At 37.0% G+C, this 24,881-nt stretch overlaps 1 protein-coding gene and 1 non-coding gene across 4 annotated transcripts in view; both read right to left on the bottom strand.

Moving 5' to 3' along the window:
- Positions 1 to 3,161: 3,161 nt before the first annotated feature.
- Positions 3,162 to 24,881, bottom strand: part of AFTPH (aftiphilin) — a 69,310-nt gene continuing 47,590 nt past the window's right edge. Inside the window, exons 6-10 of one of the 3 annotated variants that reach the window (XM_023223927.1) lie at positions 22,833 to 22,955; positions 16,468 to 16,528; positions 14,829 to 14,912; positions 10,875 to 10,998; positions 3,162 to 4,276 (exon numbers count right to left, since the gene is read on the bottom strand). In XM_023223927.1, coding sequence (XP_023079695.1) covers positions 4,132 to 4,276; positions 10,875 to 10,998; positions 14,829 to 14,912; positions 16,468 to 16,528; positions 22,833 to 22,955 — 537 coding nt within the window. In that variant the 3' untranslated portion in view covers positions 3,162 to 4,131. The remainder of the gene's footprint in view (positions 4,277 to 10,874; positions 10,999 to 14,828; positions 14,913 to 16,467; positions 16,529 to 22,832; positions 22,956 to 24,881) is intronic. The other 2 variants (XM_023223928.1, XR_002734053.3) reach the window with 2 other exon arrangements.
- Positions 17,034 to 17,139, bottom strand: LOC111550625. The gene has a single exon (XR_002734123.1). It is a non-coding gene; the product is annotated as a U6 spliceosomal RNA (small nuclear RNA).

Below are 24,881 nucleotides of genomic sequence, written 5' to 3'. Positions count from 1 at the left end.
CTGGCCAGCCAGCTATTCAGATGGGGGTGTGGGGATGCAGGAGAGTATAAACAAAACAGCCAAGAGTCAGGGAAACTTGATTCAGGTCCTGTCCCTGGTTATAGATATGTAATGATGTGCCAGTCAGTTTTCTTATTTAGGCTTCAATTTCTTTAGCTATGAGTATTGAGTCATCTTTGGTTTTCAACTTTTGGTAGCAATGGAACGTTTCTATTACATGAAATCTTCTGCAATCACCTTTCCCCTCCCTAAATATAGAAGCCCCATGTGTTGTTATTGGACACACCCTGACTACAGGTGCCAAGGCCTCCTGGCACTGCTGCAGGGTTCCTAGGAGTAGTTTGGAAAGCGCTGAACCAGCTGATCTTCCTGCCCTAAAATTCTATTCTTTAAGGTTTTGTCCTACCTTAGTTTTTGATTCTATAGACTCCAATCCCTCATTTTATGAAGTACCTGGTGCTTAAAAAAGGGATTTATCCAAGATCTTACAACTGGTTAGTGGCAGGGCTGTATTTAACACACAACTCCCACTCCAATTCAGCGCTCCTTTCATCTTGTCAGGCTGCCCCTACTTCTACCCGGGACTTGTCTTAGCACTTGTTCCCCCACGGTCGCAGGAAATCCTGTACTGCCCTCTACAGATCTTTTCCCTTTTGGAAAAGCATGAGGAAGGCAATAAATCTAGCCTGGGGCATTGCAGCCTGAGAAAATGATCTCGGAATTCATTTCTCTATGCGTTATCTCAAGGAAATATGTTTATATGAGCTGAGAAATAAAAAATAGGTGTGGCTCAGACTACTGGTTGCCCTACATGATCTGTTCTCTTCTTCCTTAAAACTAGACTCCCCTTCTTTTAGATGGCCACCCAGAATAGAGGTATTTCCCAGCCTCTGTTGCAGCTAGATAGGAACCTGCAGTGAAGTTCTGGCCAACAGATTAAAACTGGAAATACTGTGTATGCCCTATGGAAAGTCTCCTTAATGGGAAGGAAAGTCCCCTCTTCACTCTTTCTATCCTGATGGCTGGAATATAGGCATGAAGGCCATAACCTTAATGGTCACCTTGGACCAGAGGGTAGAAACCATGTGTTGAGAATGGTGAAATAACAAGCTGGTAAGAACTTCAGGAGGTGATCATAGGAAGCCCCTTACCAGCCCTAGACTGGAGGGAAATAAAATTCCACTGTTTAAGCCACCATTAACATTTTCATCTACTCTGTCACGCATTACTTAATACGTCGCTAAGAAAAAAACCACAGCCAATTAAAGACAACCCATCCAATTGTATGACGCATTCCAATTTCAGAGAAGTTAAAATGTGACAAAAGGATGAGTCTTATTACATGAAATGCAGTATTTTGGGTTTTTGTTACTCACAGTCAAGCCTAATCCTAATTGATTCAAAAAACATGAAGGCATGAAAAGATGACAGATTCTATATAAAGAACCCAATCGTGAAGAAGGAAGAACAAGCCTATTAAAAAAAAAAAAAAAAAAAAAAGACTCATAAAAATAGTACTGATGTGACTCAACAAAAGTTTTCTCCCGTGCTTCCCAGTCTGGCTTGGATTAACCTGGGGAATTATGTATGGCTCTCGGGACTTGGGCATCCAATGGGATGAAGCTGCGGGATGAATGAGCTGGGTTTTAAGATGTAGAGGACCCAAAACTGTCTGCTGAGCCCCAGTGTAGGATTTGGCCTTTTGGGGCTCCTCCTTAGTTTCTTCCCCTCTCAACTCTGCAGGATCTTCCTGGTTGACTTTAAGATAGATGTGCAGCTGCTGATGACCGAGACAAGCTTGGAAGCGACAGGCTGCCCCTTAGCTGAGATCCCAGGAAGGTGCTCAAAGCTCTTCCTGACAGCCACTGCTGTTGTATAGTTTAAACCTGGTCTGGCACAAAGCTGACCATTTTTTGGTCTTCAGTACTGAAGCATTAACTTTAAGCTATGATGATCCAATATTAATGTACCTGCTGTGAAATCATCAAAGACTAGTACAACAACAAAAGGAAAGTCTGGCTTAAGCCACTTTCATAAAGAAGGCCCATTTAACAATTTTAAAATGCCAAGTTACTCTATTATTATTTAGTGACCCTTTCTCCTGTGGCTGCTTCTTGAACCTACTGGGACTCCAGGAGCTTTCACAGAGTTCCCTGATGCTATGCTCTGGCTGTCACTCTTTGACCGTTTACTCATGTGACAAATGTCTTATTAAATACAGCCATTATTTGTACATCAACCTCATGAGGCAGGAGATCACTCCCATTTTTATGGATAATTCGGGCTCAGAGAAGTTGATTAATTTTCTCATGGTAACCCAGTTAACATGTGGGCTGTGAACTTAGGTTGGTGAAACTTGCCATTATAATTTAGTTGTAAGGTACTATAGAAGTAGCCCTTTATGTTTCAATTACTGAAACATGAAAAATTCTGCTAAGGAATTTTCTGAGTCATCTTTTTCCATCCAAAAGGTTTGTGGGACACTAAAAACTTGTGATTATTTTGAAGGAAAGCTTTCTCTGAAAAAGACCAAACTTTAAAAAAAAAAAATAGTTGGGGAAATGGTGGGATATGGACTGGATAGGCATCTTGTCACTCCAGGCCGTACTTACATTACACTCAGGCATGTGTTCCAATGGCCAGTGTAATCCCCTGGCAACACAGGAATCTGTCAATGACGGAGGTGCAGGCGTTCCACTGGCACGTTCCCAGAGTGGATGAGGCCGACTGTCAGCTGACTGCCGGTTCCTGATGCAATGTCATGTGACTTTTTGCTGAAGCAATATCTAATAATATTCTAAAATTACCTTTTATACTTTTTCTGTCTACCTTCATTTCACATTTATATATTCTTGGAAAGAAAAAAAGTCCCTACAAATCCCAATTTAACCTTGTCAATATTCTGATGAAGATACGTTATAATGAATCATGGGAATTTCTTTACCGATCTCATGTTCTATATAAAAACAAACAGCTCAGGTACTAAAAGTACCGATCCAATTCTTATAGGACAGATTCTAATTCTTCCTGGCTTCAACAAAGTAGAAGCCCTACCAAATGATTTTCTCTGGATTGAAATACGTTAATATTCAATAAAACTTCTGATTCAAACTCATTACATTTTTCCTCACATACCCAAAGGACAAAGACACCAGGCTAAATTTCTTTTAAATTATTTTATTTTTGTGTAAGCTAAAAGGAAATTTACACACTGAAATTTCAAAAGACCTTGGGCATGCACATTAACCTTGTTAGAGGTTCTTCTACATGTCTCTCTTTTTTCCATAGGAATTTCCCCAAACATTTAAAACCCGTAGTTTTCACTGTATATACAGCCTAAACCATAGCAATCTATGATTATGTCATTTTACACTGTGCAAAATCCTCAAAAAATAGTGGTACAATAGAACAAAAAAATCAGTAACAAGTAAATTCCATTGTAAGACATTCATATAATTTGGTCCTTCTCCGAATCAAACTGATTTTAAACAGACACAATCTCTTTAAACCCCTCCAATCAAGTTCTGACAGTGATCCATACCCTATAACAAAAGAGCAATTGATTAAGTACCTTGCAAAAGGCCAAACAGCAATACGCCAGATTGAAAAGATTAAAAAAGCCCCAAAATGTTAACAAAAGCCAGATCTGAAACCCATCATACACAAAATTAAAAACCAATTACATGGGGGACTTTGGAGCTTATTTATGATAGCAAAAGTAATTCCACATGTAATATGAAAAATCAAGAGGACAGTCAATGCAATCTGAAAAGACTGAAGGGGATTTCAGACAGTGAAGATTTGAGTTTTTTTTTTTTTTATTTCAAAAGTTTTGTAAGAAGGACACCACCAGTGTATTTCACAAAGACATAAATGTATACACCCCAGCAACACAAAAAGAATAAATCTTCAAAAATGTTTACCCCGATTATTTACATTTTTCTAATATAAATTTAGGACTTCAGTATGTAAATAAATATACATTACTATGTATACCTTTCTAGTGCGGCTTACCAACAAATCAGCTGAACTTGAATTTTTTGTTTTTAATTAGAGCAGGTATACTTTTGATGGTAGGGAAGGGATGGGAAAAAGGAAAAGCAATAGTAACCGTCCAGTTCACGTCAGTTATCAGTCTGCTTTTTCTTGAGAGCTTGTGGAAGGTGTTAACGTGGCTGGGAACATCAACACCTTGGCATGCATGAACGTTAAGTCAGGAAGGCCAGCGATCACCTTGATAGCTTCTTCACTCAGGTGCTCTTCTCTTTTCGGTTTCCTATTGACAAATGAAAAAAGACAAGTGTGTTAATGTGACTTTGCCGTAGGTCAAATGGAAGAAAATCCACTCTCAAGGTAGACAGCAATCTGAGGGGACTTGAGTATTTTTTCCTCTGCTAATTCCTGAATCTTGTAATACTTTTGTGTAGTGTGCTTTCTGTGCCAAATGCCAAATCTTCATGAAGAGTGACACGTGGCCTATTTATGTTCATTAAAGCTAGGCATGCACACACAGATTCTCATGTGCATACTTGGACAGCTCGTGTACTTTTTAGCCTTTACATTACACTAGAAGCATCTACCCAGGCATAATTTTAAAATGTTACTAAGCAGAAATATAATGCTGAAGCCTTAGTAACACTCCACCTAACTGGATTTCTCCCTGTCCCTCCACCCCCTAAAACAACCTCAGCATGAAACAAAGTATGTCTAGGGCAAGACTAAGTCATTTTAACCTCAGGCTTTATTCCCAGTGGGGAATTCCAGGAGAGAAAGCTCTCAGCTCACTAAGACCTAGTCTCAGCCTGTTGGGATGCAAACAGCAGGTCCAAAAGCAGCAGCATTCGGGGCTGGTTGCTGGTGTTATGCATGTACACAGGCAGGACGGAACTCTGGGAGAGGGAAATCTCTAAATCCTGTGGGTCCTGTAGATGAAGTATATTTTGCTGCACTGGGCCCCAATATGAGAAATAAGCAGTTTGGTGCCTAGCACAGACATGAAAACCCCTGGTGACCCAGGTCTACTCAGCAGGTGAGCCACAGAAAATGGCAAATGAGCCTCAAATTGAGCACATGATTGCAATTCAAACTTTATTTTTTCCGCGATATTAAATATATTGAAGGAATAGTTATACAGATTATTAACTTTAGACCAAAGATCATTTCAAATTGTTCATTATAAAAAGCCTCCTTCTCTTTTATGGTAAAGGACAGCTGGTATTCTTAGATGTGACACAAGTTATTTCTTTGACCTAAATGTTTCCTTTTTCCTTGGATGGGGTGCAGGAAGCCAGGCAGTAAAGCAAGAAAGGAAGGATAGCTACAGGCTTTTTTATTCCTAGGACTTTTCTGTTACCATGTTGAATCTAGACTGAAAAAATTTTATAGAATGAATAAAAAAATCCAACGACTTTTAGGACTAAAGTTCTTCAAAAGGGAAAAAGCATCAGGCATATAGCAGATGAACCAAATACTGCATTCAGGAGTACTAGCTTCTTAGAAGAATGAAACAGCAATCCAACATTTTTTTCTGATGAAAATCTACATTTTAAATTGCAGTTAAATAGTGGCAAAACTATTATGTGGATGTTTGATGGCGAACTGGATATCTGCATCATTCCAAAGTAAAACCAGATACATGACAATTGAAAACCTGGGACTGTATAATGGAAAAGGTCAGCTTCTCACCAATCATCAATCTCAGCACCACTAACAATGGAGTCAACTAGATGTATGGACCTTCTGATGTGATATAACACCTAGGATGCATTCTAGCCAAAATATTTACCCTGAATTCAGCAAGCCTTTAGATATAATTTCCAATTTACAGGAAAATAGGGAGATAGAAAACACAGTAAATATTACTTTAAGGAAGGAAACAGACAAATCCAGAGTTTTTAGGACATTTTGCAGGACACCCAGACTAATCTTTATGCAAGCTACTGTTATTAAACAGAAAACAGAAGGAATGAGGAGATATGCTAGGTTAAAAGGGACTTAAGAGCCCTAACAGCCAGGTACAATAGTCTTCAATTGAATACTGGTTTGTACAAAGCCGAGAAAGGATAGCTGGAGAAATCTGAATATGAAATGAAAACTCACTGAAATTGACAGAGGGAGACCACTAAGACTAGATTCAATTCACTATGGACTATAAAATCTCATTTTTGGTGGAACCCCCCCTCCCATATATATATTTGCACAGAAAAAGATCTGTAAGAATATACACTAAGGAGTCTTAGTGATCCTGAATGGTAAGAATGTGATACTTTCATTTTTCATTTTTTTTGGTCTGGATTTCCTTTCTAAAATATACTTTACTACTTCTATAATGATAAACGGTTATTTAAAACAATACTGAATAAAAGTGCACCTAAATGGACTTCCCTATTTGTGGAGTACAGTTTGGGTGTAGGAACAGAGAGCAAAAAATAAGTTTTTACCTAAGAAACAGTTGGTAATTATTCTAGGGTTTTAAACAATTACTTTATTTCAGAGGCAATATGAAATTATATTTTAAAATAAAAACACAGTTTTAGTTTGTGTATTTATTTGTGGTCATTGTGGATGGCTGTGAGCTAGTCTTCTTAGAATATGGAAAGAAGTAAAGTGAGAATTTGAAAATAAAAAGTTATGATCATTTCTCAAAGGTAGTGACCTAATTTTGATCTATATTCTCTCTAGTGAAGATTTATCCTTTTTGTCAATAGATTATAATCGAGAGTCCAGGAAAAAACATGATCAATTGTTTTTTAATTCTTGTTTTTGACAAATGTGCCAAGACCTTTCAGTGGTGGAAATTTTTCAACAGTGTTCAGACAGCTGGATATCCACCTGCAAAAGAATGAATGTGGACTCCTACGTCATAAACCAGATACAGAAATTAATCCAAAATGGATTAAAGACCTAAATGTAAGAGTTGAAACTATAAAACTCTTAGGAGAAAATCTAGGTATAAATCTTTGTGATCATGAATTGGGCAATGATTTCTTACATATGATACCTAAATCACAAGAAAAATCAGATCTTATCAAAATTAAAAGCTTTTGTGTGTCAAAGAATACTATCAAGATAATGAAAAGACAACCTGCAGAATTGGAGAAGATATTTTCAAATCATTTCTCTGATAAAGGCTTAGTATCCAGAATATACTTAAAAATCTTACAACCTAACAATAAAAGACAAATTATCCAATTAAAATATAGGCAAATGGCAGGGCAAAGTGGCTCATGCCTGTAATCCCAATACTTTGGGAGGCTGAGGAGGGAGGGAGATTGCTTGAGCTCAAGAGTTCAAGACCAGACTGGGGCAACATACTGAGACCTTGTCTCTACTAAAACAAAACAAAACCAAAAAGGGCAAAGGATCTGAATAGATATTTCTCCACAGAAGATATACAAATAGTCGATAAACACATGAAAAGATGCTCAATATCATTAGCTATCAGGGAAATGCAAACCAAAATGTCAATGAGATACCACTTCAAATGGATGGGCTATAACCAAAAAGACAGTAACAAGTGTTGTAAGAATGTGGAGAAGTTGGAATGTATGTTATTGGTGGGAACGTAAAATGGTGCCATCACTTTGGAAAAGTTTGGCAGTTTCCCCAAAAAGTTAAGAGTTCCCATATGACCCAGCAATTCCACTCCTAAGAGAATGGGAAACATTTGTCCACACAAAAACTTATACACAAATGTTCATAGCAGCATTATTCATAATCGTCAAAAAGTGAAAACAACCCAATTATCAACTGATTAACGGATAAGCAAAATGTGCTATGTTCAATGAAATATTATGCAGCCAAATACGGATACACGCTACAAATATGGATACATACTACAACATGAATGAACTTGAGAACAGAATGCTAAGCAAAACCCAGACACAAAAGGCTGCAGACTGTAGAATTCCATCCTTGTGAAATAACCAGAGAAGACAAATCCACAGAGACAGAAAGCAGATTAGTAGTTGCCAGGGCCTGGGGAACGAGAGGGATAAGGAGTGACTGCTAATGGGTACAGGGTTTCTTTTTGGGGTGATAAAAATGTTTTGAAATTAGATAGTGATGATGGTTGCACAACTTTGTGAATATACTAAAAACCAGTGAACTGAACACTTGAGTTAATTACAAATTTTTATCTCAATAAAAAGGCCTAAAAAGAATAAAAGATCTATTATTTTTGGCACTATTTCTTTGACCTGCACAAATTTCAGTTACAGGTCTATGGCTACTAACTAGCTGTCACTAGTTAGTAGTGATTTATAATAGGAAGTAATTTTCCTCCATATTAGGAAAGGTAGGCAAGAAGATGGAACTATTTTAAAACTAAGAACATGGATTTCTTTAAAAAGCTCAAAGTGAGAAGTCACTTTCACAACTTGTGTTCCAAAAGAGAAGAGCCCATATAAATTCCCTGACACATTCAAAGGCACTTAGTAAAGAATACTGGTTATTGTTTGGTCCATGTCCATTCTCCTCTACCTTGACCACTGTTTTAACTCCTCCTTACCCTACAGTCTATCACAATGCCTTTTCACTTTATCTTCTGCTTCTTGTCAATAGCCAAAAAGATTTTGCTGAGCTTTTTTGCGGTTCACTTTATTCAAGAGAAAAATGAAAGAAAACCTAAAAATAAGATACTAAAAATGCTTTCTGAAATTATGCCACAAGCCTGTCTCTGCTCTATACAATTGAGAATCACTCGTTGGGACATTTTACAGTATTTTAATACTTGTGGGCATTTGTATTTACCATTTTCAAATGACATTTCTCAAAACAGAAAATACAAAGTTGGCAACTTGTTCTCTCCAATTTTTGTGTTAAATATGATGCTGGACAGGTCCTAGCGAGTAACTCAATACAGAATTAGCAGACATTAACTCCAGGATACATGATAAGTTCATTCCCTATTAGTATAGAATAAGAGAAAAAATAGCTTCTTAAAGTGATAGGGCTTGGAAGAGTTCTCTAGATTCAGCATGTTTCAAAGATGAGTTAAAGAATCAGGAGAGCCTAATGTGGTTTAGAGCTCCTCCTAATGGCACAAATTGAATTCTCATCATTGCGATGTTCAAAACTATAGTTCTTTGGTCAGTGAGGCTGCAGGGGAAACAAAGTGAGGAAAGAGTAGAACTGTCCTAGAAGGGGTTGTCCTAAAAATAGCAGGCGGAAACCAAAACAATAAAATCATCCTTTTTTGTTTTTAAGTCAAATGTGCGTTGGCTTTTAGTTAACACATACAAATTTCTCATCCATTTTTTTCTATGAGAGGAGTTTCAATTTGAAGAAGTGATTTATTTGGAAAGAGAAAAACTTAGAAAAAAAAAATCCACATAGCCACATTTACAAGTAGGTTCACTGAAGAGGAGGCTTTGGCAGTGCCAGGTGGCATACTGTAAAGAGATGGGGCAATGAGAACAATGGAGAGAACTGGCAGACAAACAAGGATTTACACGCTACAAAGCCATTCTAGGGAAAAGTTAAAGGTAGTCTACAATTATGAAATGTATAATAATGTATTTCATAATTATATGTATTGGTAACAAGAAAAATCTGGGGGAATAAAAGCATACAAAGTTTTGGCCGGGCGCGGTGGCTCAAGCCTGTAATCCCAGCACTTTGGGAGGCCGAGACGGGCGGATCACGAGGTCAGGAGATCGAGACCATCCTGGCTAACACGGTGAAACCCCGTCTCTACTAAAAAAATACAAAAAGCTAGCCAGGCGAAGTGGCGGGCGCCTGTAGTCGCAGCTACTCGGGAGGCTGAGGCAGGAGAATGGCGTAAACCCGGGAGGTGGAGCTTGCAGTGAGCTGAGATCCGGCCACTGCACTCCAGCCTGGGCGACAGAGCGAGACACCGTCTCAAAAAAAAAAAAAAAAAAAAAAGCATACAAAGTTTTAAATGACAATGCGATAATTCAAGCTAAAGTTAAGAGTGATGAACATTTATTACTCACAATAAAAATTTTTAAATGGATGTTTTTCTATAGAAGAATCTATTTAAAATATAAATCTGAATTTAACATGTGATTGGTATATATTTATTCAGGAGAAAGAGCTATAAGACTTCTTTCAAAGTGGGCAACCAATGGGTAAATAGTTTCACTTTAAAATGCTGATGAATCACGGATTGAGACAGCAGAGTCGGCATGCCAATCAACCAGTATTTGCTTTTGCACTAGTGATTTCCTGGTTCAGAATGACATCTTCCTGTTAGAAACTGGCTCAGTCTCATGGTTAACAGTAATTCAAAGCAATGGATTGTACCAGCCTAATCATATGAAACTAAAGATTTTCTGAATCCCAAACCCATGGGCCGAGTGACATTCCGTGCCTTTAGTTCCAACATAGGGAGATGGTAATTACTTTTCTATAGGACATGCCTCTGAAGGGGCTTCTAGAAAGCTTGGTAAAGTAAGGCTTTACCTCCCAAATCAGAGGTGCACGTCAATGAAAATTCCAAGAACCATCTTAGCCTGCAAGTAAAAAGATCAGCCTAGGTGACTCCAGGATTATAAAACTGGGTTCTCAAAGATGATCTTCTCAGCAATTGTGAAGAGAAAGGGAGAGTGTTTCTATAATGGCCTTATGATCACAATACTTACTCAGAATTAGTCTCTACAAAGAGGAGGCGGGAGGGGGGAAGAAAACCACATCTGTCAGCCTTGGCCAATCTCTTATGAAATAATCCTGTTCTATTAAGTTCATAATTAAATATAATTTGATAATATTTTCTGGACTTGGGCATCGACTGACTTTTATAAAGCAAGTTGTAATACAATATATTGAAATGCTGCCAACTTAACGTGCTTTTTCCTTTGGGCCATTTTGTTTCAGAATTCAAACTGTGGGTACAATTGACACTAACTGTTTACCTGGTAGATGTGCTTGTCTTCTCTACTGTAGACATGAGTCTCGCAAATGCATCAGTCACTTTGAGGCTTGAGGTGGAGATTTCCAGCTTAGAAGTTGTTAACTCATACAACTCCGGATCCACACCTTATAGTATAAAATGATAGTCAGTGATGGTAGGCTGCAATGGGTTACCCAGTTAGCCACAATCCAAGATGCAAAAGGCAATATTCTGTAAACATCTGAGTCTTTTACAAACAGAACTATCTTCAGAACACTGCAATACTGCATTTATTTTTAAAATTATGAACTCTACTTTTTGGAGTTTTTATAAAACAGGAAAATACTTTTCAAATTCCATTTTGGAATGAATATATCCTCAAGCTAGCATTTATGCAGCAGATGCTACCCAAATAGTTCTAAAATTTCTATCTGCTATAGAAAACTCCCTCAATTTGGATCGGGAAGGGATATAAAATAATCAATGTTTTATAAAAAGAATGCCCATGATACGACATCCCATTTTTCAATTAACTAATCTCATTTTAAAAATTTTCCTGTTTCCTCACCTCCTTATTTTTTCTCTATTTTCTTCCACTGAAAAAGATTTAGAAGCTATTATAAAGTCTCAAACATGGTAAATGATCTGGTTCGTTTAAATATATCTTGACCAAGGACTAATCATAAACATATACCACATAGTTCTTTCTTCAGGTTAGAGGTGGGGAGGGTAAAAGATTTTCAGAAAAGGTGAGTAAAAGTACCACTTTTGGACAAAACGAAAATTATCTACAGGGTTAATTATATTTCTGTAGTCTCATATCTGAATCTGGTAGTCATTAGTTCAAATATCTTGTTAGAGTAATTCAAAAGGAAGCTCAGAGGGTTAGATTTATTGCAAAAATTGATTTAAAAAATCTCCCCCATCTGACTTCATTAAAATATACATATAACTTTGTATATTTCTCTTGTAATACAGATTTATAGCAATGATGACAACAATAACATTGAAAAGAACAGTTTAAATATTTTAAACTTAAGTTACACTTTGGATAATAAAGATATTCAGAGTAAAAAAAAAAGTTTTTAATCCTACACTCTCCTGGTACCAGCAAATAACTTGAGAAAAAAAGTTCATGAGTTGCAGGGTGTAACAGCAAAGCAAAATTCTAAGGAAGAATGTCTTACAGTTTCTAAAGTTTTTACTTATTATTTCTTTTAAAAAAATGCCCTGTAAGATCAGCAGATAAAGTTATATATGTTATATATAAATGCATATATTTAGAGTAACAAGTTTTTTCCTTTTAAGATACTTAGCAAATTAAAAAATCAGAAACTGACTTCTATTAACCAACTTTACAGAAGTAAACAGATCTCAGATGTTTATAGAAATCAGACAAGCAAAAGCGACTTCCACAGTTACGAAGTCTAATGAGGGAGGAAGGCTATAGAAAATGTATGTTGACTCTCCCAAGTTCTCAATATTTCATTAAGGTACAGTTTCAAAATATACTTTAAAAGGACTTTCCTTTGTGTTCCTGTAAGAAGAACATGGGTTGCAATTAAAATGTAAAAAATTGTACATGTCTCTAAAGGGACCAAATGAGCCCAAAGTACTTCCCTCTCTCTAAAGGCTAGATTCCAGCAACCACAAAATTAAAGTTGCTGTCTAGTGTATAGGGCAGAATAAATAACTGCATTCTGACTGGCAATAGGAAAGTGCTAGTAAAAACTTAGTTGGGTTTATAAAATACTGGCCACTTGGCTCTCAAACAGTAAAGTGGCAGATTTAAAAAAAAAAAGACAACAAAATCACACCCCCAAATAACCACCACACCAAAAAACCCCCCAAAACTATGGTTAGATTTTTCAAAAACAAGACAACTATTTACTATAATAATTGGAGAATAATTTTTTTAATGGAAGGTCTTTTTTTTTTTTTTTTTAACAGAGCCTTAATAAGGCATAGTTTAGTTACATTACTAAAGCTAGCCAACCAAGTTCTATGCCAACCTCCTAAGTCTCACACACAAAATAATTAACCGCAAGCTAAGACGAAATGACTTTCCCAGAAACAAGTCAGAAAAAATGCAAGCAAGTGGTGAAATGGAATACTAAGGAAGGTGTTGATACCTGTAGCTTGATGGTGAGTTTTAACAAAACCCAATAGCAATAAAAAGAAGCCAAAGCAAATATATAGTAATCAAATTTATATAGCAGCTAGAGCATATTAATGAAAATATTGAACAAAAATATTTAAAAGGCTCCAAAGTAATGAGAACTGCATTTGACCATGCTGATTTCACTTCCATTACAGCTCTAAGCTTCTGAAACCGCTTGCTCTTCTTGCAGCTGTGTACACTGAGCCTGATTATCAGGTCATTTCTGTACTTCTTTATATAGCCACGTTATTTGTGCTCCTATGAATGGTTTTTAAATGAGTTTGAAATGTAACCAAAAATTAAATTTAAACCAGGTTTTTAGGGACCCAAAAGAAAAACAGTGACCTCATTCAAATGATAATACAGTTTATGACAAAACAAAGCTGACAGCAAATTTAAAATGGGCACTTAATTCTTGGGAATATAGTAACAAAAGGATATACATGTTTTTGGTTGTCCCTCCCACCCCCCAGAAAGTATTCTAAAATGTCAGACAATTGCTTACCCAGGTCATTGCATAGATCAAATGTAAATTTAGAAGTAATTTAAGTAAATAGTACAATAGCATTTTGAAGTCAAAACCAGAGAGATTGGTTTTTCATATGCTTGCAAAATCTTGAAAACAGTAAGAACAATTAGGGGCTTGGATTTGAGGAATCCAGTCACCCTATACCAAATGACCTTGGAACTTCCCTGCAGCAGAATCAGATTTCCATAAACAAATCTCAAGGGCTTCCTGGGTCCCAGGTTCACTCTGAGCTGACTATTAGTCTCCCCCATCCATATCCCATCATGGCTGCTCAACTGTTGAAGTGGGTGGTAACACTAGCACAAAACCAGTGAATTTTCAGGAACCAGGCTAGTTGTAAAACTAGCCACTAGTGGGGACAGAAAGGGACTCTCACTATGCATTCTGGGCATGGGCATCTATATGGCACCCCAACAGCTGTCTGGTGATCAATGGGCATGATTACCAGATCACACGTTGGGACGACAGTTATTAAAATAATACTGAATAAAATGTAAACATAAAAATGCCATTATAATTTTAATCTTTTATTCAGTTAGAAAATGACAAAGTACATTAGTCCTTTGGTCAATGAACCCGACTTTTGCAGGGCTGAACATTAACAGGCACTCCAGTAATTTTTAATTTCTAGCTTTTAGTATCTCATAGCAATTATTTTCTACTATTAACTTTTGTGACATTTTTTCCCCATGGAAAACTAACAGTATACTTTCTATTTAAGAGCTACATAAAAACAGAAATAGTTCTATATGGGACTATATACTTAGTGCTAGACTCCAACATTTTGGAACCTAATTATATATTTAGCAGCACTAATAAACAACTAATTGAATGCTGGACTTCGTAAAGGTTATATTACAGGCACTACAATGTAAAGTCATCTTTGTATACTAAAATATTCTATCTCTAAACTTGTTTTTTTTCCAAATGGCTTTATAGAATATGCTTTTAAAAATAAGCATATAAAATATCACATTTTCCACTTAGAGGGAAAAAAACCCAACAACCCTGCCTTTAACTCTCTAAGGACATTAGGGATGTTTTATTCCTAGAAACTACTTTCAGCTTTGAATATTACACTCTGAGAAAGTTTTCCTTGAAATACATTTCACATAAGTCATTTTTTTTTTTTTGTAATCAGATACTAGAAAATAACAGACGAAAGGAAAGTATTAAAAAGACATAGAGAATACAATCTACTTGTTTCCTTGTTTATAGGAAAGTCAAGTGATGTGGTCATGCTTTTAGTAAATAAACTGGAATTGTGGTTTTAACACTCTGCTGACCTGGGATTGTGGTGCTGCTGCTAGAGCTACTGTCATCCACGGGCCCAAAGAAATCAAGGTTCAGAAGAGTGGAACCTCCACTAGCTTGAAATTCAGTGACCGTGTTGGTAGGCAGCCACACAGAAGGTAAGCCAAGGGAGGAGGGGTTATGTGTAAAAAGGGGTAAGACACACACTTGAACATGCAGGTTATAATTAGTAATCATTACACATTTTAAAAATCAACATTAAAACAATGTGTACAGTATTAGTTTTTCATTACTAAGGACATTTCTAAAGTAACAATTTAATTCAATGTACATTTTCTCATGTACAATGTAAAGAATGTAACACTTAGTAAGGTTTTAGGAGTTCAGTTCCTTCAATCAAAACTGGAAGCCATACCAGAAGGACCAAAAGGAAAGCGTACCCGTTAAAGGGAAACAATACTTTAATCTCAACCCAACATTAAAAATCGCTGTACATGCCCAAATCAATCTTTCATGTTAGTAATGCTGGTTTCTAATTAAAGCTTTTTAAAAAGTGACAAAGTTGTCAGTTTCAGGACACGCACCAATATGTTTAGTTTAAAATAAAATAACATAATAAAGAATGTCATAACTACCCTACCCTGATGTGCAACCTCAAGCTGTACTGTTCCCCTTTAACTCTGAAACAGTAATCAGAAATAGTACACATTTTTAAAGAAGTTGTTTGTTAATAAAAAGCATGATGATTTGACTGAAGACACCAGACAACAGCAAAAAGTGCATCCAGGCTTTCCTTCAGCACTATATTAATTCAATTGGATGCTTTCCACATATCCTAGGACCCCACTATAAGGCCAAGCTGATAGTGTCTTTTTACAATGGCAAAATAATCGCCGTTGAGACAATGACACGTGTTTTAGACAATGGCTCGAACAACTTAAGCACAAGGAGTAAGACCAATTACATCTTGGGATCCACTTAAAACTTGTGGTGTCAACACTAGAAACTAGCATTGGTGTGTTACTTATTTTAAAGAGCCCACATTACATTACTGGAATAAGTTATTCCTTTTTGAGGATTTTCTTTTAAAGCCATAAGTGCAACCAATTATTTTTAGAACTGCCTACTAACATTTGGAGACACGCTTTAGAAAAGGATCGTGAAATTTATTTTCTATTTGCATATAGGTGCTCTATAAAATATTAAATCTAAAAGCTACTTTAAGTCAATAAACATGGATCTATGCACATTGTTTTTGGTTAAATAATTGTGCTTTGTGCTTTGAAGCAGCCTCTAGCCACAAGACTTTGCATCCAAGAAAATTCCATAAATTAAAACTTACAGAAAAAAATTCAAGGTAAATTGGTCCTAGCTAAAAATTTTTAAACTACCTAGATATTTGTAAAAAATAAAGAAGCTTACTTTTGACTTAAGATAAAGAAACTAAAATTTTACCTAACTACTATTACCTATATTTGGACATTAATGCTGTTGATAATAGTAACGGCTGGTTTCTTGAGCAATTACTATTCAGAAAGAAAGCCTGAATTTCCAAAGATAAGAATAAGTTATGTTCAAACAAAAAAGGAAATCAGCAGAGAGAAGTTTGTCTGAACTTTGTAGCTTTCTTAACTCTAGCTCTGGTGCTAGAGGCTCTACGGAGAGACGTACCATCTAAAGGGTTAGTAAGGCCACTGCTACTCCAGTCAAACTGGACGGGTGGTAGAGACTCCTAGAGTTGAAAACCAAAAAATCAAAATTAATCAGTACAGGTTGTAGCAACGTAAAGAATCCTTAAAAAAAAAAAAAAAAAAAAAAAATTATAGCAAGACCATTAGGCAACAAAGTACCTAAAGACAAAATTGGGATAATTTACAATTTCAGAAGGTTACCTGCAAATATTAGCACAAACTGAAATTGCAAAATTTACAAACAGTACAGGTTATTGACATTTAAAAAGCTATATCTGGGAAATGAAATTATCTTTACATTTTTTAAACAAATTTATGAACTGATTCTATACCAAGATTTCAATCTATTCTCAAATCGTGATTTAAACTATTGGTGTGATTACAATAAAAAAACATGGTATAAAATGAGAAGATTCAATGTCTAAGGTCTGTCTGGTTCCTTACAATTTTCCAAATTTTGAAGAAAATCATGGGCTAATAAATGAGACATTTTTAAAGTGTTGATTTAAAATATTTATTTTAATCAACTTCTTTGATTTAGAAATTACGTATTAGATACCAGAATTTAATTTTGGGTGTCATCCTTGTACAGGGGCCACGCTAATCTCCTCTGTACCTTGCCAATTTTAATAATGTGTTGCTGAAGTGAGCATAGAATTTTAAAAACAATACTAAAACAAAACAAGGGATGCTCAGGCCGGGTGCAGTGGCTCAAGCCTGTAATCCCAGCACTTCGGGATCCGAGGTGGGCGGATCACGAGGTCAGGAGATCGAGACCATCCTGGCTAACACAATGAAACCCTGTCTCTACTGAAAATACAAAAAATTAGCCAGGCGTGGTGGCACACGCCTGTAATCCCAGCTACTTGGGAAGCTGAGGCAGGAGAATAGCTAGAACCCGGGAGGCGGAGGTTGCCATGAGCCGAGATCGTACCATTATTTACTACACTTCAGCCTGGGCGACAGAGTGAGACTCTGTCTCCAAAAAAAAAAAACAAAACAAAACAAAACAAAACATTATTCCAGGGGTTTAAATTTCGTAACTGTCAAACATATAAAATAAGCAAATGGTAAATTTAAGATGGAAGGCAGTGCAAAAACATCTTTAAAATGAGCATTCACACTTCATTTTAAGAATATTCTCACAAGAAAAAGATGTTGGTTTCTTTTGGGGGTGGTAAAATAGGCTGTATTTTATTAGACTTTTTATATCAAAATGTTATCAGTTTTTTTTGGACATCGCTTAACACTACACTTTATTGTAAGGCAAGTACTGTTAAAACTTTGTATTAATTTTTTTCTGGGTAGGTAAGGTCATTTGCTGTTTTCTATAGAAAAGGAGCATGAATCAGTTTTGAAAAGTCTAATCCATGATGTTATAATATGACTATCAGGATAACTGGGATACCAATGACAGGCAAATTAATTTAAATATTTAGTCCCCAAAAATCAGGTCCAGCCTGGAGCAAGGTATAAATTGAGTAAAATACTATAACATTAGTTAGTGGGTGCCAGGGCTAAGGGATGGTTGTCGGGCGGTGACTATGAAGAGTGTTCTTAATAGTGGTGGTGGTGGTTACATGAATCTATCTATGTGATATGATATAGACCTATATACACATATTTACCAACATCATGTTCCTGGCTTTTACATTATAGTATATTATGTAAGATGTAACCATGGAGGAAACTGGTGAAGGGTGCAAGAGACTTCTCTGTACTATATTTGCAACTTCCTGTGAATCTGTAATTATTTCAGATAAAAGTTTAAAAACTGAAAACCTAGTTTATAACCTACCTGCACAGCTAATAAATATTTAGAAAATATCCTCTTTAGCTGATCTTAAAAGGAAACAAACATCTCTAAGCATTCTAGCAGATTCAACTTACTCCACTTCTAGATCAGTGACACCTTTGCTCATAATCCACACTGAATGGACAAAATCTAGGTTTATGCAATAACAATTTCTGAATAAATGGAGCAAGTTCTTTCATGAACACATTCTATCTGAATGATGTCAAGTAGCTGGGTGCTTAGAAATATTTCAATGATTTGCTGAAATCTGAGCTTCTCAAATAGGGTATGGTATTTAGAAGACAGCCAAAATCATAATGAGGTGATACACACGAATCAACATTTAATGGAAATGAAAAAAGGTGAAAAACAGGATACCAAAGCAAAACAAGATTAAAACTAATGATGTTCACAAGTATGGAAACTCAAGAGAAAGCATGAGAAGGAAGCATTTTAAAACTACTTAAAGCAATGTGGTATGAATTATTACTACGGAGAAAACAGCACTAGGCAAATAAGATGGAGGCTTGGATTCTACTCCTAGCAGTACCTCACTTAGCCTTTCCAAATGTTTTCTTGCTGTAAAAAGTGAGCATAGTGGCCAGGCGCAGTGGCTCACGCCTGTAATCCCAACATTTTGGGAGGCCGAGGTGGGTGGATCACTTGAGGTCAGGAGTTCAAGGCCAGCCTGGGCAACATGGTGAAACCCATCTCCAATAAAAATATAAAAATCAGCCGGTGTGGTGGCAGGTGCCTGCAATCCCAGCTACTTGGGAGGCTGAGGTAGGAGAATCGCTTGAAGCCAGGAGACAGAAGTTGCAGTGAGCTGAGACTGCGCCATTGCACTCTAGCCTGGGCAACAGAGCAACACTCAAGTTTCAAAAACAAAAAAGTCAGCATGGAACTAGATGATCATTTTTTCTTCTAGCTCTAAAATTCTGATTCACAACTAAAATATATCAGGCAGTCTAAGTTGCTAGTAGTGACTAGATAGATAACTGCTAGTCAGAGTGTTGACCCTACTTAATGATGAATAAAGTGTAAAGTATTTACTAAGATGGAAATCAGCAGTGGTCACAATGGTGTGACCTTGAAATTTAGCAGGTAAAAATGAAAACACACACACAATCCCAAAAAAGCTAAAATTACTGTTTTCACCTGTAAACTAAGTTAATACATTTCTAAACAAGAGATGCAATAGTTATAAGATCAATGAATACAAGCCAATTTGGAAGACAAAAACAAACTCAATGGGTACCAAAATTGGGATAGAACAGACAGACCCAAAAGCATGTAGTCATAATGGGAATTATCCAATTGTGCTTGTGCTAAGTTTGGAAGCCGCTGTTGCTTCTAGCACTAAAGGCTAGAGCTGTTCCATCTAAAAGAAATAAGACTAGTAGGAAGATGTAACTTCCTGCATGGCCAAAAAGTAAAATTATGTATATACACACACACATATTTGTGTATTTCATTTGTGTGTATGAAATCCACATACGTGTGTGTGTGTGTGTGTGTGTGTATGTAGCATGCCAAACAAGAGTAGTAAGAAGTATCATTTTCTAGGCCGGGTGCGATGTCTCATGCCTTGTAATCCCAGCACTTTGGGAGGCTGAGGCAGGCAGATCACTTGAGGTCAGGAGTTTTGAGACCAGTCTGGCCAACATGGTGAAACCCCGTCTCTACTAAAAATACAAAAATTAGTCTGGTGTTGTGGCGTGTGCCTATAGTCCCAGCTACTTGGTTGGCTGAGGCAGGAGAATCGCTTGAACCCGGGAGGTGGAGGCTGCAGTGAGCCGAGATCATGCCACTGCACTCCAGCCTGGGTGACACAGCAAGACTCTACCTAAAAAAAAAAAAAAAAATACACACATATAATATACACACACACATACATACATACATGCATATATATAAAATATATATATAATTTTCTGTAAAGAGACTCTTTAGAAAATGTACTTTAGATGTTTGTTAAATTTTTTTTTTTTCAAGGCAGGGTTTCACTCTGTTGCCCAGGCTGAAGTGCAGTGGTGTGAACATGGCTCACTGTAGCCTCGACCTTCTGAGCTCTAAGCGATTCTCTCACCTCAGCCTCCTGAGAGGCTGGGACTACAGGCTCATGCCATCATGCCTGGCTAATTTTTGTATAGGCAGGGTTTTGCCATATTGGTTAGGCTGGTCTTGAACTCCTGGGCTCAAGCAATCCACCTGCCTTGGCCTCCTAAAGTGCTGAGATTACAGGCATAAGCTACCATGCCTGCTCTGTTAAATATTTTAACCTGAGTCAGAGGTATGGAGTCAAGCAAGGACCATACAATTCTGTGATGGAGGTCAGGCATCTTAGCACAAAATTCTAAACACTTTTTTTCATTAGGTCATCTGGACTACTTTTTTGTCAAGTCCACGGTGAAATTATATAAGAAACATAAGCTATGACTAAAATGAAATACACAGTAAGATCAAATCAGCTAGAGGCAAAAATGACAGGCAACAGCTAACTGACACAATAAGCAACAGTTTATGGGGTTGTAAGATGGAAGTGGTTAGATGGAGGAGGAAGCAAGCAAAACTAGCAACAAATGGTCTCAATAAGAACAGCTCCATTTTCAGTGAATGTACCAAGTAGTTACTCAAAATCCTTTCCTAGTACCTAACACTGTAGGAATAAGAATGCAGATGGAGGCAGAAATAAAAATGTGCCATGGGAAAGGTAATTCTGAAATATGCATAGACAGGGCAGACCTGGGAGAGCAGTTTATAGCCAGAGGGCATATTGGGGCAACAAAATTAAGGTAACTAAGTACAGATTCTACCTATGGAGACATTCTGCCCAAGCCACCTTGTCTGCTGCCCAACCATCAAGGCCAGGTATTATAAACATGGCCCACTAATTCAGTGCTAGTAATAAGCTGGCTTCAAAGTAACATTTAAGCTATGTCCAAGTATAAAAACATAGTGGTACACGGCAGTAATATTAGATGTTTCCTGAAACACACCTAAAATAGCAGGACCTATGCTGTACACATTTTCTAAAGTATGTTCTTCAAAACACTAGTTCTGCAGGTGTTACCACTCCCCTCTCCTCTGGTCTCTGCAAAAAAAGGTCCTGTGGCCAAGTAAATCGGAGAAATGAATTAAAATTAAGGCCATTCACTGCAGGACTCTTCAGTGTCCTTAATGTGTGTTGTGATCTCTAAGGGTAGTTATGGGGCTATATGAAGTATTTCCCAAACTTACTTTACCCTGGAACTCTTTAGTGAACCATCTCTAAATGGTTTTAATGGGGATTTAATGTTCAGTGGGAACACATTTTGGGAAAGGCTGTCCAAGTATACACTTTTTGTGTTAGATACAATTAAAGATGACATCTAAGGTTAAGAAATGACAAAACATGGCAAGAATATGTTTTATAAATGGTAATGTTCACTTAAAAATACTAAACTTCTAAAAATACAATACTTAACCAGCACTGAGTCAGTTTCTAACTTGATATGGAAAGAGTAAGCAAGCCCAAATGGCCCATTTTACCCAGATAAAAAGTGAGAGAAGACTTTATATTAACATATTAGTCTGAAAAAAAATTTGTGCTTCAGTGTGCCAAGGAGGTAAAGGATAAGAAAGGCAAGACAGTTTTCTGGCTGGGTGTGGTGGCTCACACCGTAATCCCAGCACTTTGGGAAGCTGAGGTGAGTGGATCACCTGAGGTCACAAGTTCGATACCAGCTTGGCCAACATGGTGAAACCCCATCTCTACTAAAAACACAAAAATTAGCTGGGCATGTTGGCACATGCCTGTAGTCCCAGCTACTCGGGAGGCTGAGGCAGGAGAACTGCTTGAACCCGGGAGGCAGAGGTTATAGTAAGCCAAGATCGCACTACTGCACTCCAGCCTGGGAGACAGAGCAAGACTCCATTTCAAAAAAAAGACAGTTTTCTATTTTCCTAATCCATACATTGTTCAGTTAAAGGTCACATCATTTTCAAGTTAAATAACCATTTTGCTTAAACTCTAAAAACAAGTTTAAGGCAATGGACATACCTAACCTTTACTACTGCTTTATAAAATTTCACAGGATTCCAGAAAAAATACTAGTTCTGCAGGTGTTACTACTCCCCTGTACACTAGCAGACTTATAGAGTTGGTATAAATACAGTGTTTCCTTTTTTCTTTTCTTTTTCTTTTTGAAAATCCAGCACTTACCAGATTTGTGTCAGTAATTATGATTACACAATATTCAAACTGTAAGGGACTTTAGAGATACTCGTTTTAAACCCTTCAATTTATAGATAAAGAGACTAAGGCCTGGAAAGGTTTAAGAACTTATCCATAATATCCCATTTCTCAAATTGAGCTTTTCTGTTTTCAAAAATTAAAGATTTGTTCATTGTATTCCAAGGGATGTTAATCAAAATCATATTCATCATTAAATCAAGCTTTAAAAATATTTTTAAAACGAACAGTCATAAATGAAGGAAAAAGGCAGTATGTGTGGATATATGTGTATATACATGCATAAACATATTTATACACATATAGATATTTTTACCTGGAACTGATCAGATGTACATGTGTTCATATCTGGTGACATGGTGGCTGTCTGACCGATGGAAGCTATTTTTTCTGCAGCAGAAAGTGGTTTCAATGGTTCCTTGGTGGGCTCTAACATACCCTGAAAAAGGAATATTAACCTTTAATTGTGGTGAGGGGCACAGCCCACAAGCTTAAGTTAATCTATCAGAAAGGAGAAACTAAAAAACAGGTCACTTGGAAAGTACTGAAGACAAAAAGAACTAGTCTTTTTGTTTTTTTTTTTTTCTAAGAGACATTTTTAAGAGACATTTTAAGGTCTCACTATGTTGCCCAGGCTGGCCTCAAACTCCTTGGTTCAAGGGATCCTCTTGCCTCAAAGCTCATGTCACCACACCCAGCTATTCTTAAATTTTATTTACTGAAAATCCTATAGCACTATAATGAGAACCATTCACAATACCTTTAGAATCAAAAGTTTTTAAAGCTATACTTTGTATTGTAAATCAGATGTTTTAAAGTACAGGGTTATTACTGTCACATCAAAGCATAAGCACCAACTCGGGATGGGTGGGGGGAGACAACAATATGTCACATCTAACCTCTAAAAATCCAACACTTTAATGACACTAAAATGGAAAGGGCACCCTTTGTACACATTACCCCATGGTGGTGTGAGAAGTGAGAGCTGATTCTAAAACACGCCATATAATATGACATCTATATCCTTCAGTGTAAATGTAATGTTTGATCCTGATCTCTATGATGGCACTGGAAACTTAGTACTTAGTTCCTTGGACAGGCAAAGCAGATATATAGCCTTTTTAGAGAGGAAAACATCTTACAGGTTCCACAGGGTTTGTTACAAATCTAATGTACCTTTTTTTTTTTTTTTTTTAATTGAGATGGAGTTTCGCTCTTGCTGCCCAGGATGGAGTGTAGTGGCATGATCTTGGCTCACTGCAACCTCCACCTCCTGGGTTCAAGCGATTCTCCTGCCTTAGCCTCCTGGGTAGCTAAGAAACAGGTGTCTGCCACGTCTGGCTCATTCTTTGTATTTTTTTAGTAGAGATGGGGTTTATCCACGCTGGCCAGGCTGGTCTTGAATTCCTGACCTCAGGTGATCCACCCATCTCGGCCTCCCAAAGTGCTAGGATTACAGGCGTGAGCCACCGCACCCGGCCTAATATGCTTTTTGAGTAAGAAAGATAGATGTTCAGTATGGCTATAGAAATAGGAAAAAAATCAGTATTTTTCAACACTCTACCAAACTCAAAATGGGCCATAATCTAGGTCTGAAAAAAGTCAAACTGTTACATGTTTTAAAATAATATCTGATAAGCTTTTGAATATTTTTCAATCAAAGGTTATATCCTAGACAAAATCACCCTTAACTGGACCAAAAAGAAACAAACAAAACAAAACTCAAAGCTGCTAAGTCATTAATGTTAGAATCTGTAAATTTCTAAAATTTTCAGGACAATCCCTGCCTCCTCCCTTCCCCAATAAAATAGGCGTAAACTAAAACAGTTTGCAGAATCAATTCTTAACAGTAGCACATCTGAAAGGCTTTAACCCAGCAGCTAGAAAAATGAAAGAAGTTCATGGTCTAACTCAATACCATAAGTATTATACAGGCCCTCTAGTGTGCCCTTATGCAGAGTCGATACCTTTGGTAAACAATTACTAGTCTCAGCCAAGACTTGTAATTTGAATGATCACTTTAAGCAGTGGTTCTCAAATTGTGATCCCCGATCAGCAGCTTCTGTGTCACCTTGGAACTTATCAGATGTACAAATTCTCCAGCCTACCTCAGAAATATTGAACAAGAAACGGGGGTGGCGGGGGGGTGCTCAGCAATTTGTGTTTTAACAAGTCTTCCAAGTGATTCTGATACACATGAAAGTTTGAGAACCAGTGGCTTAAATGATCATTTCAGGTACTATTTCTCCAAGTGAGATCAAAAGATTATTGAACATCTCATACATGTAAGGCACCATGGGTAAAGTTAGCTATAATTAAAACTTGATATTAAAAGAAAGGTTTCTAAATGAAAGATATCGCAAAG

This window comes from Piliocolobus tephrosceles, chromosome 15, assembly GCF_002776525.5.
Source record: "Piliocolobus tephrosceles isolate RC106 chromosome 15, ASM277652v3, whole genome shotgun sequence".
Taxonomy (NCBI): Eukaryota; Metazoa; Chordata; class Mammalia; order Primates; family Cercopithecidae; genus Piliocolobus; species Piliocolobus tephrosceles.
Note: the sequence above shows the minus strand (reverse complement) of the source record. Positions and strands in the feature narration are given on the sequence as shown.